The following is a 17,862-nucleotide window of genomic DNA, read 5'->3' as shown; positions in this document are numbered from 1 at the left end:
AATAGTGCATGAACCATCTGCAGTTCTCTGGGACCCGGCGCCTTTGAGCTCTAAACCATCCTTCTCACCCCGCTTGTATCACTGCACTACACACACTCTTTAGCACTGCCAGAGGGAAGCAAACAGACAGTAATTGTAAAGACAGGAAACACATCTGTCAACTTACACTAATTCCTGCTGCCAACAGGCAGATCCTGAAACGCAAGCCGCAGCAGCACGGCAAAGGGACGCGCGGAGCCGGGCGCTGCTACGGAGCTTGGGGCAAAAAAATTTAACAATTCACTTCTACAGACCAGCTCTCAAAGCTTCGTTTTGCACGAGTTACTTGGCAAGGAAAAACGAAGCAAAAAGTCAAGTGTGGTGCAGGGTCCCTCCCAGGGCGGAGGCCAGGCCGGCTGTGCTCGGTATTTCCCGGCACCCTGCCTCCTCCTCAGGATGCTGAGGTGGAGTGAAACAAAAGAAAAACCCCATAGGATACAGTGAACATTCAGAATTCCATTAGCCATTTCCTTTCTAATACAAGGCAACCAAGGAATGAGGAGGTTAAGGAAAAGCAGCTGCTTTGTCTAGGTGAGGCAGAAAAGTCAAGCTCATCTCAAGAGGCCCTGAGGAAAGGCAGCACGTGTCTGCAGCTGGGCAAGCAGACCTGGGACATGGGGTCCATGCACTGGTTCAGATGCTGCCCCCATCCCTCGTGTTCAGACACACAAGCCTGGACTTTAAAAGCCCCTGTGCAGCTGCTGTAGAAGTGCCTAAATCACTTTTCTTCTTTTCTTAAAATGAATCCTTCCCCACTTTGTCACACACTGAAGACTTCATAAACAAACATATCAGTGCTCTTTTATGGAATGTTTTATGGGAAAGGAAACCAGGAGAGGGCTTTCCCACGGTTCACTGCTGGTTTCTGCCAGCATCACAGACTTTCAGTTTCACAATATTCCCCACATTAAGAAAACTTTTTTTTGCATCTTGATTTAGCTTGTCAGTACTCAGATACCACAAAAGTAATTTGCTCAGACAGGTATCCAGGACCTCCTGACCATCTCCTGTTCTTCCCTAGATGTTGGGGGTTCTCCTCCTGGGCTCCCTTTCCCTGTGCCTGGAGAAACTTCACTGCACCTCCCCATTCCCCTGCAACCACACTCCCAATTTACCTTTTCAGAATAATGTTCAGCTGGAAGAGGTGGGTAGTCACATTGCTCTATTTTTTGGCAAAGAGAAAACAGGTTCATTTTATCTCCATAGAAGGGACTTTGCAGAGCTGCCATCTGAAGAGAAAAAAACAGAAAATGTTTCAGAAATACAAAGGATTTGAGAGCCCTTGAATCTGCCAGTTTGCAAGAGCCAATTCTGCTCTCTGGCAGTGAGCAGAGCAAGGGATGCTGCTGCTCCCCAGCCCAGGCTGCTCCAGGACCCCAAGAGCTCTGCAGCCCCTGCAGGGCTGGGCCAGGCTCTGCCAGGCTTCCCAAGGAGAAAAACCCAAGGAACAGCACGCTCAGACCCCAGCTCATCAGCAAGAACTCAACTGGCTCTAAGACAACTCTGAAACCCTCTCAGACACAATCATCTCTCCCTATCTTTGGACATTTAGCTGCTTAGAATATGAAGAACCTTGTAAGCATGAGCAATGTACTTCATCTTCTAAAAAACCCCAAAACAACCTCGAAACAAATGGATCTCCTGCCAGAAATCTGCTGTTTAGAAAAGAGTATCCCAGGCAGATTTTGTAACAACACTACTGAAAGTGTCCTTCATCAATCTGATCCTTCTCCTCTCTCTGTTTCACCCCAAGGCCAGCTGAAGCTGATGCTTCTCACTGCACATTAAGGGGGTTATTTGATGATTCATGATCTGTTGCTCGTTACCTGTGCACTGAAAGTGTCTGGAGAACTCTGGAGCTCCCAGCAGAACTGAAGAGAGTCAATAACAAATCCTCCAATCTATTACCAAAACTGAAGGATTGTCAGTGATTTGGTGGCAGTTTTGTTTGGGCTGGGTTCCCAGAGGCACTGCAGGAAGGGGCTGCCAGGGGGTCTCACCAAAACCTCCCATCACTGACACAGCTCCAAGTGCTGAGCAGTGCAGGACACACCCTGGGTATAGAACACTCACCTGTCTTTTAAAGAACTTGAAGTTATGATGTTTATACCTCTCTCCCCACCACTACTATCAGGAGTAACACAAAGTTACTCCTCACAAACCCAGAGACCTGAGGGTGAAAAATCTCCTGCCAGGATCCCAGAGAACCCCAGCACTGGGTTTGGAAGATTTTTGAAGGCAAACAGTGAAGTGTCACTGTCACTCCATTACTGTCATGACAGTAGTGGGCAAATCAGGAGGAGAAAAATTACAGAGTCCAATTATAGACTCTCCTCCCAAAAAAGGAGAGATAGCAACCTGCTCTCAGTTTAAACAAACTGGAGAACCCAGCATGGACTGTTCCAGAGAGAGCACTAATGGGGCATTAGGGAAAACACAGCAAGCAAGGGTTAAACAGGGTCTCCAAGATCTCAATACAGGCATCAATAATGCCAGGGAGGTGGAGAGGGGTTTTCCAATTCCCATTGACTTTTCATTCCAGGTTTAGTTAAGTGCTCATGTGCAAGCAGGAAGGAATGAAAAGGACACACTGTGGGGTTTGGGATGGAAAATGCAGGGAATTAAAGTGGAAAGAGAAAGCAGCCAGTTGTCACTAGAGCAGTCAGGGCTGCAGGGCCATGACCACAGGCACTCCAAGTACCTCACTAACTGCAGTTTGTGATGCTACACTGGGGCTTGCTCCTGACATTTTGATTAGAGCAATTACCCCAGGCCAGGCAGATCTCCCTGGAAAACGCCCACCACGCAGCATGACTGGTTCAAACATCCAGAGATGGGAATCCCTGTTAGTGCTTAAATTGATCATCTTGCCAGAACTGCTGAAGTCATTGCTTGTAGCTACATTCTGGGAATTAACAACTTATTTTTATCCCCTCCAAGTTATCTTGCTGACAGATATCTACAGGAAGTGAGGGATGAAGACAGTTACTACTATATTGATAAGATTTAATAAAAATCACTGTATGATTATCAATGTCAAAGTTAAGTGGTGCTATGTGGCATCATGTCCCAAAGCCCTCAATGTTCCCTAAGTGGATTCCAGTGGACACACGTGTCTCTGAAGGCAATTTGTACATTAAATCTCTCTGCAGCTTATCTACACAATCTATCTGGAGAAATATCAGAAGTGACTCATACCCAAACAAGCATCCCTTCCTTACTTCTAAGCCAAATGGAAAAACCTTCTCCTTTCAAGACATTAGAGCAGATAAAACAGTTCCTGCAAAGACACGCAGACCTGATGCTTAATTTTCAAAATTCTAGGAAGTTTAAGAAGTCAAGTGGTTGTTTAACTACTGAACATTAAATTGGTACCTGTCCAGTCCTCCCTGGAATCTGCAATATCTCACAGCTCCTGTTCCCTAAGTTAAGGCTTACCTACGTAGGAAGGAAATTTAAAAACGCTTCACCTGCCAAATCTTTCAGATGTTACTGTAGTACTGCTACTCCTACCAGAGAATTATGTTTAGTGTGCAATTAATTCAGCTTCTTGAAATACAAGGAATACCAAGACTCCTGTGCCATAAGGGGACCATATTGCCTGCAACAAAAACATATCTTAGCACAACGCTAAATATTTCTCTCTGCATAAATCTGGAATCCCATCTCTGGGAGCTCAGCCTGGAGTGAGTCAGAGCAACCCAGCACTGCAGCAGCACCTAGACACTGGGCCCAACCCCAGGGCCAGGGCCCCAGCTCAGAGCCTCACAGATGTCCTGGGAGAATTCCCTGTTACCCACCATGTCCTACAGTGTTTGTTCCACCAGCTGAAGTACACGCTCAGCTACAGCAGCTTTCACATCTGATGTGCTCACAAAATCAATTACATTTCTGTTTATTCTCTAATTTCATGTGATTACCAGAAGTTGTGTTGAGAAGACAAATGTCATCAGTTCCCATAATTTGTTAACCAAAGACGATGTGAGCAATGTTCTTGACTAAATATCCCAGGGATTTTTAATTCTCTGGGTAGGGATAAAAGCTTTCTAAATGCTGGCATGCACTGTCACTTGAATTGGAAGAAGCATCCATCTACAAAAAGATTCTGATTAGATTATAAAGGAGCACAACACTATTTGATACCCTTTGATCCCTGCTAAAGATGAAATCACAAAACCAAAAGCACAGTTACAAAATTGTAACACTTATTTTCAAAATAATGTAATAGCTTTTAAGAAGCACTTGCACACTGGGCAGTTCATCCAAATGTGTCTGCTCTGAGTCTGTGCCTCAAGCTGTAAGACAATGTACAATTAGAGAAACTTCCAGCCATAATGTAACAGTTAGAGACACTGATTTCACATTACATAAAACCTCTGGTTTTCTTTACTGGAAGTTCCCAAAATTAAAATACCACAATTGGTCAGAATTCCATCTAAGAAACCAGTAACTTGCATTCAAATTAATTTGCTATTTTCTAAACAAATGCAGTCAGGAAAAACTCTGACTATGCTGCCCTAAGAGAGCTCCTCCAGCAGGAAGGAGGGATGCAGTGAGCTGGCTTTTCATGGCTTCATCCTCCTCATCTGCTGAATTCCCTTTAGCTGTGACCTAAATGAACTTTGTGTAGTGCTGGGTGGCACAACCCCTCTGTTCATGCTCAGAAGGTGCATGGTGAACACAAAACAAATCAGTTTTTTCCAGGGATTCTCAACAAGTTGAGTATAGGCAGTCTGACCTACCCAATTCCTGTCCCAAACTGTGTGGTTATGGAAAATCCAGGGAAAGAAGAGAAGATACTTGCCTCATACAATAAACAGCCCAAAGACCAGATATCAGACTTAAAGTTATAGCCATTCTCGTGGATTCGCTCTGGGGACATGTAGTAGGGAGTTCCCACTGCAAAAACAAACAAACAAAGCAGGGTTATTGTCTTACAAGTGACTCTGCAGCCTGGGTCCTACACACAGATTCACCAAAGGGCTGATTAGAACCAAATAGATTATCAGACACAGCACAGAATGGTGAACATACTTGAGAATATCTTTCGTGTTTCTGACATTTGGGAAATGTTTTGTTTCCCTTCCAGGCTCCCAAGAGCCTTCAGAGTGTCTTGGATGGACAGAGGCACTGGAAGGGACACCAGACTGCACTGGTGTCATCACTGTGGCTCCAGAGCAGGACCTGGGGGCCAGCACAGCCCTGTCAGAGTGAGCCAGGTCCCAGGGACACCTCTGACAGCTCAGCAGGCACTGCAGGGCCACACTGAGCCCAGCACCAGCCAGGAAAGCAAAACCTGCCTGAAAAAACCAAGATAATCATTCCAAACTCTGAAACTCTGCTCCAGCTTGCAGTTATCTCAGAAGCTGGGGGATTTCTATGTACTTCCACAAGTCTGTATTTTATCAAAAGAAATTTACTCAGTATTTTGGACTGAAGTTACAGGAAATTATTAATAAATTCCTTACCTCAAAAAGGTTCTTTTTTAAATCCTAAGTAAGTTTCAGCTGTGGTACTGAAAATACAAGACATCCTGGCAGTCTCAACTACATCAAATAATCCTCAGATACATCATTTATTAAAACATCCAAGGACTGTATATGCTCTTTTCTCCTGCTTCCACTGCTTGTCCGTCCCCTGTCAATTTTTTTTTTCACTTTGGCATTCCAGTGTATCCTTCTCCTAATTAAAGACCTTTCCTCACAAGATGGCAAATGTTTAATTTGCCTGTAACATTCAGTTTACAATTTCTCCATCTGAAATGCTGCCTGCAGACAGCTGCAGGACTAACAAGCTGAAGGATGTGCTGGAGGTGGAGGAGCAGCCACCACCTTCCCCAGTGCTCCTGCAGAGGGAACTGCACACTGTGGGAAACAAATGAGTTCTGGGGCACAAAGCAACAGCTTGAGAGGCAAAGCCCAGGCCCTGGCACCTGCACAGGTGCCCAGCACAGAGAAGGGAATTTATTTGGGCTCTCAAGATGTTCAGCAAAGATCTGAACTCAGCTCATGTTTTCAGGTCATTCCCTTTAGAAATTACTTCCCTTTCAATGTGAAGAGTACTCTAATGAGAAGTTACATTTGTGCAAATTCTAGAAAAACTACAACACAGGAAAAGTAACACAGGGAGATCACTTTTTTCCCATGCTCAGGAGGCACAGATCAGCCTGGCACAGCCCCAGAGCTGCCTGGGTTCAATCTCCTGTGGAGGAGCCCAGGGCCCTGGCAGGAGTCAAGGATTTTTACTGACTACACAGAGAAACTCCCAGGACAGCAGGAGCAGACAGGATCATTCAGAGGCTTTCCATGGCTCTGTCCCATGTGCATGCAGCATCCACACGATGGACAGTACAGCTCTCCAAGTAATTCCCACACATCTGCCAGCTTTCTGTACAAGAACTGACTTGGCTGGGACAGCACTGACTCATTTTCCTGCTTAAAAATAGGCAGCTGCAGAAGAAACAGTGATTCACTCCAGGAAGTTGTGGAAGACACTTCTGGAAGTCCCCACTGAGCAGCAGTGCAAGATTCTTCCCCTGCTGCTGCTCTGCCAGGAGCTCTGGGAGCTGTGCAGCTCGTGGCTGGCAGGAGGAGCACCAGTGCCAGCCCCACCTGTGCCCCTGAGCTGGGCAGTGCTGGTGCCAGGGACTGCAGCTGGGGCTGCTCAGCTCTTCCAGGTCACCTCACAGCAAATAACAACGTGGGGGCTCCAGAGCAGCTCTGCCCCTCTGTCACTGCAGATCATGCCACGAGCCGTGCCAGCAGTGACAGGGGCAGTGACAGGGGCAGTGACAGGGCAGTGACAGGGCTGTGGCACAGCTCAGTGACAGGGCAGTGACAGGGGCAGTGACACAGCTCTGACAGGGGCAGTGACACAGCTCCCAGCCCCACACTGGGGCACAGGGCTGCTCCAGCCCGTTAATGGCTCCGGGAGCACTCCACGCCTGAGCTCATTTTGTGGAGTCCACCTTGCACATTTACCTATCATTACTGCAGTCTTGTCAGCAAATGTACAAACAAGCAGGTCTCTCGTTTCAAAACTGATGCATTAATTTTTAAATAACTGTCATGATAAAAGACTGACAAGGCCAATTCTCTTTATGGCCTGTCCAACATTACGTGGGAATCTCCTGTAATGAGCATCTTCTAGAGAACTGCACAAGGCTTCCAGTGCAATCAGTCAGGGCTTGCCATTGCATCCCATTAGTCAATTTGACAAGAACAGTCTAATCTGAGACTATTAATCAGAAACTTTCTTCAGCATTTGCCCTGCTGAAAATACAAAATACTGCTCAGATTCAACACTACCCACCAGGTAGGAGAGTAATGCATTTGAAGTTATAAAGGTCACAAAACCATAGGGAAGCTTATGGATAAGGAAGGAGCTTCCTGCTCTGTTCCTGGCAGTTGGAGCCTTCACTTGAACAGGAGCCACTTCAGTGATGCCAGAGCATTCCTGCTCTCCCAGCACTGCCCACGGGCAGCTGCAACATCCAAGGCAGGGAAATGCCAATTATTCCCAGGTAAGATTAGGAGCAGAGTCTCTTATTTCACCAGGAAAACACAAAGGCAAAGGTGGCAAAGTTATTCCAGAAATGCAATTCAAATTCCATTCCTCTCACTTGTGCAAACATGGCTCAGGCTTCCTGAGAAACTCATCCCTAGCTGCTCCTGGGCAGCCAAATGTGATTCATGCTTTCAGGAGGCTCTCTCAGCCTCATTCACTGAGTTTGATGGAGCCCAGACAAGCCTTGCACAGCAGAGGCTCTCCCTCACCTTTGCACAGACTGCACTGGACTGAAATCAGTGCAGAATATTTCCAGATATTTTCACAGTCTATGTACATTGAGGCTTTTTAAATGCCTACATGCAAAACAAAAAGCTGCTCAGTTTTTCAAACAGTAATGAAGATTTTCCAGAACTATCAGTTTAGTGTTAGCATGAGCAACACGAGTGCATGTTCCATGAACACACACACAGCTGAGAAAAATATCTGAGTATGTTTTAGTGCTATCTGGCAGTGCAAACAGCAGGGAAGCAATTCTGCTGGAAAATTAGCCGGGATCTCACCTTGCTCACCCTCTCCATCCAAACTTGTAGGTCACCAAGAAAAACATCCAGCATTATTTAAAAGGAGTCAAGTTCTCAACTACCCCTTCCTAAACTTTTGCATTCTTTGGGGAACATTTCCAACAATGCTCAGGTCTTTTCCCAGGAGAATTTGGGAACTAGCTGAAGTAAAACTGTGGTCAGTGACACTCAAACAGAACTTAAATTCCTTCAAATCTCAGTGTGAGGTGCTCTCACTAATTTTCATGGAGGAAACAAAAAAGGCAGATGAACTCACTCTGCTTACTCTTAGAGAAAAACAATAAATATTTTATGCATGATATTGTAGTTGTTGTTACAAGACATGTTGCCTTAAATTCTTTATTTTTAAAAATTATTATTATTGAATCACACAATCCTACCAAACTCCTTTTAATTCTGTTAGGCTGGGTTGGGGTTTTTTGGTTGGCTGGTTGGGTTTTTCACATGTAAATAATACAATCTACCTGCAGCAATCCTGCATCTCTTTTCTTCCACAAATACTGAACCAGAGGCAAACCAAGAACTCCAAACACACAGGATACTGGCTGGTGACACTTTCACTGGATTCCTTGTGTCCATCTTTTTCTTACCAAGTCCTGATTATCAGCCCCTCCAAGCCCTGGGATTTTGTTTCAGAGGGCAAACTGGCTTGGTAGGCAAAAGAAAAAAAAAAAAAGGCAGACAAATGGTCCATTTATTGAAGAGCTCTTCAGTTCCTCCCTGCCCACCCTCACATCCAAGCAGGAACCAGAAGGAACATGTAACACCCCATGTCCTCCAATCCAGGCCTATTGGCATGTTCTGAACTGGGAAGATTTGATTTACGTGAATCTCCCAAAAGGAAAATCTGCTCCAAGTATATTCTTGTCCAAGAATAAATAATAAATCATCTGCTCCAAAACAAGACTATTCTGTGTAAAACTGGTTTCTTTTGGGGTTTGGTTGGTTGTTCTTCTTATTCTTTTTGTTTCTTCAAAATGCAAAGCCAGTCAGAAGCTCTGGATAATGTCAAGTTTATTTGGCTAAAAATGGACATTATACTAGTTCTCAAAAAAGTTATCCATTGTAGTATTAATGGAAATTCTCTGTATTTATTACAACTCCTATTAAAACAACATCTACCAGCTTCATGTTAAGTTTGCCAAAGTCTAAAAATCAGGGAAAGAAGGTGAACCACCACCATATTGTAAGAAGTAGTAAAATTCACCTCAGCTACACCCAGTACAGCTCTAAAACTGAATTTGCTGGTGAGGCTCGTACAGAAGAGCTCTCCCATGGAAAAGCATCCCTGTGCTCTCTCCAGGGAGAAGGGGCAGTGGCAGCTCAGGTGGTGCCTGTGAACTCCTGCAGCCCCAGCTGGCTCCTCTGCCCGTCCCAGCACCGTGAGAGGCTGGAGGTGTCCGTGCTGCCCCTGTGCCAGGTGTGCCCAAGGAGCTTTCCAGGGCCAGGGCTTTCCCTGCCCCTCGGTCTCTGCGGCGCGCGGAGCTCGGCGCTCGCCGGCATCTCACGAGCTGTGTACAGGCAAATCTTTCATTTTTCTTTCATTACCTCGGCATGTACTGTCACTTAATTTTTATGTATGCAATCCTTCCTGACAAATATGATCTGCTGCCTGGTAATTCATCTGACGTTCATTCTGTTCCTTGCTCTAATTACGGCTCCGTTGCCGCGGCGGCGCCGGGCGCTGCCGAGCCCCTGCTACACCTGTCAGCCGGGTCGGGACTGCCTGATGCCCTTTCATGCCAGTCTGCTGCTAGCAAATACAACCAAAGGCAGAAATGAGATGAATATATTTGCATAAGCTGCACATTCAATTCATGGGTCAGCAGCCAGAGAAATGATGGCTCAGGGCGGTTGCCAGGGCAACGCAGCACCGGGAGTGCCCGGCTCTGGTGCCCCGCTCCGGGCTGGGCTCTCCGTCCCTCACAGCTCCTCCAGCAAATGTCTTCATTAAACCAAACCCAACACCAGCCCATTTCCTGCTGCTACACAACCTCTGTCTCTGGCAAATTATCAAAAAAATAGAAAGAAGCTCCAGGTCTGCGTATTTTCTGATTTTAAAATATTCTTCCTCCCTTGGATCCAAGAACCGCTGGAAATGGTGATGTGTCCATCCCTCCCACACCTCCAGTCTCTCCCACTGCTGCTCCCTCGGTGTCCTGTGCCTCTCACCTGTTTGCAGGACGCTGGTGATGTGAGGAAGGGCAGGGTTTGTGCACCAGGGGCTGAGCTCTCCCTGCTCCAGCTTTCTCAATTAAGAGAGAGCAGCCCTGGTAAAGGTCACAAGCTTGGCTTACATGTGCAGCCAGTTTCCAAGCCCCAATTTATTCTTATTAATATAATAAGTGCAGCAGTCAAACTGGATAAGATCATATAATTAGACATGATCATATTTTGGCCTGTTCAGATGATGTGATTGTAACTTCCTGTGAAGAGGATTTATTTTCATCTATTAAATACAGTGGGATAAATCCTAGGACAGCTTTTGATACAAAGGGAAAGCTGAAATCTCCTATTTTAGGAAAGTAAGCTATAGAAATGACTCCTATTTTTTAAGCACACACAAACAAGGCAGGTATTTTCCTTCCTTGTGCACTGAGAAGCTCAGTGCTGCTGGCCAGAATTAGCAATGAAATTTGTCCACACCTAAGAAAGGATTCAGCAAGACACACTCAGTGAAGGAACTGCACAAACACAAAAAGTGAAACAAATATAGTGTGTTCCAAAGTCAGCTGAGAGACATTAGTTTAAAAGAGCTTAAATATTGCAACAAAAGCCAAAGTTCCTTCACTGCTGTAATACAGAAGCACCTTTGGGACTCAAAAAATTCAGACCCCTTAATAAAAATGGAAAATCAGCCACCTCTCAGGAGGTTAGAGACACAATTATGAAATACTTTATACTGTAAGACTTTAAGAATGAGCTGCATAACTATGCAATTTTCTGTAGCACTAGAATTCATGTTAATGGTAAAAATGAGGAAGACAACCTTGAGATATGTGGAAGATATGAAGAAAAGCTGGATGTTTAAAGCATAGGCCAGATTTCAAGTGAAGTCCCTTTTTGGGACAGATGAGCCATGAGGGCTCCCCCACCTCAGGCAGCCTCAGCTCCAGTCAGGGCAGAGCCCTGACCAGCAAAGGTAAAAGGTTCTGGGGGTAACACTGAATTCCAAAAGTACAGCACAGCCAAAGTGCTACTCAGAGTGGAGAAGCTGCTTTTGCTGTAAAACACACACCAGGCCAGGCCTTCCAGAAAAAAAGAACAGATTTTAGAACAGAAGATACCTGTTAGTGCCCACAAAAGGCATTTAAAACACACATGGCTGGGAATGCAGAGCCATCCCCTGCCTCCCACCAGGGAGGATGACACCCTGTGAGTGACCATCAGAGCTGGCAGTGCACCCAGGCCCTGCTTAACGAGTACCAGCTTACCTAAGGAATGTGCTGCAGTGGTTTTAGAACTAAAAAACCGGCCTAATCCAAGATCTCCCAGCTTCACCACCCCTGTGGCTGTTATAAACACGTTGGCTGGTTTTATGTCTGCAAGAAGAAAAAGGTAAAAGGTCAAAGCCACAAAAGGTTATTTGGTTCTAATGCTGCAATAGAAGCATTGCCTGGAGCGCTCAGGGTACAAAGAGGCTCGAGCAGAACCGTGTTTCTTCAGAGCTTTGATAAGCTCAATCTTCCAAGGCTTCCAGCTCTGCACAGACACAAAAATCAGAGTGCACTTCCCAGCACACAAGAAATACCAATGAGGGAAAATGTAGGAAACAGCTCAACAGAACAGAGGCAGCCTCTCTCACTGCTGGAAATCAAAGGAATGAGCCCAGTTCTCTTTGGGAATGATCACTTTGCACAGGAAGCTGCACTGCCCACCACCATCCCCTCATGCAAGGGTCATTACTGCTCCACACACACAGAAATTCTGGGCTCCACACAGCCCAGCTGGTTCATGGAGGGTAGAATCAACCCCCATTTCCCAAGCAGTCATGTCAGAGCTGAGCTAGAGGCTCTATCCTCATGTCAGAGCAGACTCAGTGTGAGAGGTTCCCCATTTCAGCCACCAATTACAGATCTAATTCAGGTACAACTGATACTCTGCATCAGGGGATGTGTAACAGAGCAAAAATGATATCACATTGCTGACAAATATAGTGAAGAATTGCCTCCTTCAAAGGAGCAGGGAAATAACAAGCAGCCAAGATGGGTGCTGGTGACTTTTGGGAAATTTGCATTTCCTGAGTCCAGTCCTTTCCAAAGCACTTCACTGACACTGAAAGCAGTAGTGTAATTTTTGGATAGAGCTCAAAGTTATAAGATGCTCTGAGACAAGAGATTCAAAAATAATTAATGAAAATAGAGAACAGGTTATGAGAGTGTGGGACATATTTGTATTAATATTTCAGAAAAGCCTGCAAGACAGGAAAACTCTTCTCAACTCTCTAAGGTCACAGTTAATATAATGAAGACTATTTCTTAGAGTTCACTGTATCCAGGAGTCTCAGCATTTTATTTCTGACACTTTTCTAATGGCAAGTTTGACACTTCTACTTAATATCAGTGTCTGGAATACAAAGCAGCTCATCTTCCTAATACCACACTCACTTTGGCCTGAATGCTTTAACAATGAGGCAGAGACAGAAGGAGAAATCCATCTCACAGCTCCAGCCTCTCTAAACATGCATTGGCTGAACATCAGCATAATTGTTTTTGAATGTAGGCGCTTACTAATTGGAACATTATATTATTATTCAGTGAAAAGAGACTGAATTAATGTTACCTCTGTGCATCACCCTGCGGGAGTGCATGTGTTCCACTGCACTGCATAACTGCACAAAATATTTCCACACCGTCCTTTCCGGGATTAACCGTTTCTGCTTTTTAAAATACTGTGGGAGGAAATAAATAAAAGATCAGTGAAAAAGCAACATATTTGACTCGTTCCTGGAATTGTGTTAGTCAGCTGCAGGTTGCTCGTGTCTTCCAGATCTGCAGCTGCATGACTTTTCTTCTGATTAGCTTTTAACTCCTCCTCTCCGTGTGGAAACTTCGATGCAGTTCGCTAATTAACAACTATTACGAAAAATATGCTTAAATAGGTTTGACATTTTTGAATGGACACAATTATGATTAGCATTAATCTCCTTAATTACCTTGCAAAACATATTTAATGCCTCAAAACAACAAATGTCTCAAATATTTTGCCTTAAGAAACAAAAGATCATTAAACCCCCCCTTGTAAACATTCACGATTGCATCGTCTACTAACAAGGACAAGGAAATCTGCTTCCCTTTTTTAAAAGATGGCCAGAGCATCAATGAAGTATCCATGTTTCTTCTGTGATCAGGTAAAATAATATATTCTATTTCATGCATAACAGGAATAGTAAATGAAGTGCACTCTGGTGAGACAGACACCGCTGATGAGCTGGGGGTGCTCAGGAGCGCAGCCGGTCCCGTTCCAGGGACCTCTGGTGCCTCACGGCTCTCAGGATAATGGGCAGCACAAAGCAGCACCATGGAGTGCAGCCTGGCCCTGGCTCCCTGCAATCCTCAAGTCTTCTTCAAGCCACTACAGCAATAAAGAGCCAGCTGCACACTTCAGTGAAGGCCAAGCATTGCAGCCCTTCAGCTGCTCTCCCTCCTGTGCAGGGGGGCACCGCAGCCGCGTCTGGCACCGCACCCAGGCATCCCAAACCTGCAGGGGTCAGATCCTCGCTCCCTGGCTTCTCTGTGAGCCAGCTCTACAGCCAGAGCATGAACAAAACACACTTCAGCACTTGCAGAGGTTTCCCAGTGCCCCATGGCCTGGCACACAGGGTGGCACAGGGAGAGCTGCACACCCTTTGCATCAACTCTGAGAATTCCCATCTGCAGCAGGAGTAAAGCAAGGGAAAGATGCTGCCCCTTCCTGCATCTCCTGCTTTCCCCTCTCAGCACTGACATCTGATGTCCCTTGTCACATTCTCTATTTCATGTGAAATGCTGTTACCAGTTCGTGTTTGACTCAAGCAATGGCAAATTTTCTTTTGCAGATCAGCTGTGAAGGGGCACGACTGTGCAATTCCCCAGGCAGCAAATCTGACAGATTGCAACAGTCTCAACCCAAAACTCGAGAGAGAGCACAGAGGAATTACAGAGGGTGAGGGAGAAAGTGTTATATACACAATAAAATTATTTAGTTCTCATTAAAATATTTAAGAGTGGATATGCAAGACCACTAGTGATAATTTTCTAAATGTCATGTCCAATAAGGTTCGCCTGACATTTACAAGGAAGTCCCAACTCTCCAGTGGGTTTTCCTGCAGCTCTACATCCCTCATAAATAATGCAGGCACCAGGGCGTGACAGAGACAGGCCTGGCTTTATCACCCTCACACCTTCCCAGGGCTGGCACTGCTGCTCCACTGCAAACCCACACAGGAGCTCCAGCCCCAGGGAGGGGAGAGGTGACACAGGGGGGCTGCTGGGGAAACTCCCCTGAGCTGCATTTAGGGGGGAGCTTTTCTTCCCTCTTGGGTTTAGGGCTTGGTATTTTTTTTTTTTTTACCTCTATTAGAAAAAAAAAAAAATTAATTCCTACATTTGCACCAGTTGAAAAACTTCATTCATATGACCTTGAAAAACACAAATGCATCTTCTTCATGCCTGAAATACAGAGGGAACACAGAGCTGTGGGCACTGGAAGCCAGTACAGCTCAGCACCAGGCAAAGCACCAATCTGAGACTCTACCAGTTATGTTTTGGAAAATGTAACTCATGTTATAATGACATAGAAAGTTACTTAAAAAAATTAAATAGCCAACCCTGATAAGCAAATGAACATATTCGTCACTATTTTTAAACTCAAAGCTACAGATTACTAAAAAATACAAATATCTCGTATCATGAGATCTTACAAATCTGTAGGTAAAGCTTTTGTAAGCTAAGATTGCAAACTGAAGCACAGCCCAGGAAGGTCTCACCCAGCCCTAACTCCTGCTCTCACACTCCCTGGGTTTTTTCCATCTTCAATTGCAACCACAAAAAGCCAGGGGTGAGTGGCAAGTTTCCCAGGAAATGGTGGGAAAAGGGCAAAACCCAGCAGAAGCCCCAGGGAAGCAGGGAGGACAAAGGCAGGAGGAGCAGCTGTGCCCCCCAGCTCCCCAGGCTGGGGCAGATCCCCCTCCCAAGGGAGGCCAGCCTGGAGCTCTGGGGCTCTCCCAGCAGGGACTCTGCCAACCCCTGCTCCCAGCACTCACCCAGGGCTCCCCTGGGACACCACTCAGATTCTCCTGGATCCTGTAAATTCAGCCACTGACTATGGACTGAATGGGGAACTTGTTTGACAGCCTTTGGCCTAGTGCCTCATAGCTCTGCTGGCAAAGAAAACAAATCTGTTAATAAGATATTTTAACTGTGACAACAAGGAGGAGGAGAACTTTCCAAACATTAATTTATGATAATTACAGAATAATGATGGCAAAAACCAGGTAAAACATGGAGAGAAGGTTGAGAGTGCTAACAAACATGATATAACACATCTGTTCTCACAAGGGATGTATGTCTAAAGATTAACATGTCAAAGAAAATATAAAAGCAGGTGGTAACAGCTTAACTAAAGCTGGTTTGCAGCAATACAAGTATTCCTAAGAGCAACATAAAAGAGGAACAAGTACTTGAAACATTTCCTCAAACCCAAATCCCCACTGCAAAGTAAGTCAATAGACTTCCTTGAATGTCTTCAGAGTGGCAGACAGGTGATGTGAACAGTGAACCCAGCAGTAATTAAATGTCCCCATCAATCAAGGTTGAGTAAATCAACCTTGCCAGTAGCACACATGTCCCAGCAGATCACAGGCACTTCCCTCTGCAGCAGGGACCCCAAACTCAGGCCATGGCCTGGGGAGTTCCCAGTGCCACCAGACACTTGGGTTCAGGTCTGGAAGCAGCCTATGGGTGTGCAAAACTGCAAGAGGAGAAAAGAATGGTTCTAACCCAGCTGTGCTCAGCACTGCCCCATGTGTGCCTGATCCTGCAGCACCCCCAGCACGGACAGTGGATGATTGAGGTCCTTACCTTAATCATCTGAGACAGATCCCCAGCATCAGCCAGCTCCAGGACTATGTTGAGCTCATTGTCTTCGATGAAAGAATCCAAATACTTAATGATGTTGGGGTGGTTCAGTTGCTGCAGAGGGAGGGAATGCAAGAGGAACATCACAACGTGGTCATGGCCAGCCCCAGGCACAGCACCTGCACCTCCTGTGACCCACAGATACACACTGAGGGTGCACCCACAGCCTGACTCATCTGCTCCATTCAAAATCCTGTGAGAATCAGCATCTCCCACAGGCACAGCAGCCTGGAGATGTCCTCAGCAAAGAGCAATTCCCCCCAAACACAGTGAAATAACCTCTTCTATTGGAAACTTGTTAACGCCAAAAACATTGAAAAGCAATGTCCTGAAGGATGCCTTGCTAAGCAATAACCAATCTTCCCCCTCATTAAATAGAAACAAACTCCCAACTGCTGGGTACAGTACTCAAGGTCTCTTTGCCCCTTAAAAGAACAACAGAACTAAATTAAAACTTTGAAGGAGGACAGTAACAGGGAAATTGCACATCAGTTTGTTATCTGATTATTTATGCTGGCTTCTTCACTAACTCCCTTCTTTCATTTCAGTACAGCTCATTCTTATATTCACAACTGATGCTTGAATTTTTTTCCCTAGGACCCAAAAAAACCACAGATCCTCTTTCTGAATGTAAACCTTGGCATTGTTTTCCTCCATCACTATTGAGCTCATGTTTACCCTTCCCTACAGCCTACAGACTCAGCTACAGCTGCACCAATTTGAACAGAAATCCCTAAAATCACAGGCACAGAAGTAATTATTTAATACTTCTAGAATTAAATTTGACTAGCTAAGCTAATTTTTAGCCTTTTGCAGTCTGTTGCCTTTACTACAAATAGATATTTAAAGTGCAACATGTCTATGTTTTTAATCAACAATTTAAAATAAACTACTAAGGCATTAAAATCACTACTTGTTTTAATCACTTAAACACACTCTGGTTTCAGAGCCTTTATCTAAATTATCATTTTTCATGTGTGATATTTATAAACACACATACATGACATGTTCAGGCAAAACTGCTTTCTCCTTTACTGTGTAAGCTTTATTTGCCAACCTGAAAACTATTTTTTTCACAAAAAAACCAAACAAATCCCCCCCAAAAAGGAACAAAAAGTAAAAAAAGAAAAAAGTTATTATAAAAATTCTTACCTTCAAGAGGTCAATTTCTTTAATGCAATCTTGCCTTGCCTTGGCATCCATCATTTCAAAAATCTTCAAACACAAAAACACAGAAGATAGAAATGAAGCAACAAAAAAGTACTTTATACTTTAACAAGCAGTTGGTGTTTCCTTCCCCAATTTGTACATCCTCTACTGTAATGAATAATCACACAATCCCCAGATCAAAGAAAGATCAATGTTTTCTTTATTTTGAAACCACCACAGGGATAACACTGGGTAAAACTAATTTTAAAACCCATAGGCAATATTCTAAGCAGCACAAAAAATAAAGATACAAGCGTGTGAATTTGCTGCTGTGATTTTCATTGGTTATTATTAATCTCATATAGTAAATAAAGACAAAATGTTTACTTTTCTCTTTTAATCAGAAACAGCTTCCACTGATTTCTCTGTAATAATTAACAATAACTTTGAGCATTAATATTCATTCT

The 17,862-nt window shown here is 44.7% G+C and overlaps 1 protein-coding gene across 1 annotated transcript in view; it reads right to left on the bottom strand.

Moving 5' to 3' along the window:
• Window positions 1-17,862, bottom strand: part of NEK6 (NIMA related kinase 6) — a 47,732-nt gene that overhangs the window by 3,521 nt on the left and 26,349 nt on the right. Inside the window, exons 4-9 of the mRNA XM_033077225.1 lie at window positions 17,399-17,461; window positions 16,190-16,300; window positions 12,912-13,020; window positions 11,564-11,671; window positions 4,844-4,938; window positions 1,155-1,268 (exon numbers count right to left, since the gene is read on the bottom strand). Coding sequence (XP_032933116.1) covers window positions 1,155-1,268; window positions 4,844-4,938; window positions 11,564-11,671; window positions 12,912-13,020; window positions 16,190-16,300; window positions 17,399-17,461 — 600 coding nt within the window. The remainder of the gene's footprint in view (window positions 1-1,154; window positions 1,269-4,843; window positions 4,939-11,563; window positions 11,672-12,911; window positions 13,021-16,189; window positions 16,301-17,398; window positions 17,462-17,862) is intronic.

This window comes from Catharus ustulatus, chromosome 21, assembly GCF_009819885.2.
Source record: "Catharus ustulatus isolate bCatUst1 chromosome 21, bCatUst1.pri.v2, whole genome shotgun sequence".
In the NCBI taxonomy this organism is placed as follows: domain Eukaryota; kingdom Metazoa; phylum Chordata; class Aves; order Passeriformes; family Turdidae; genus Catharus; species Catharus ustulatus.
Note: the sequence above shows the minus strand (reverse complement) of the source record. Positions and strands in the feature narration are given on the sequence as shown.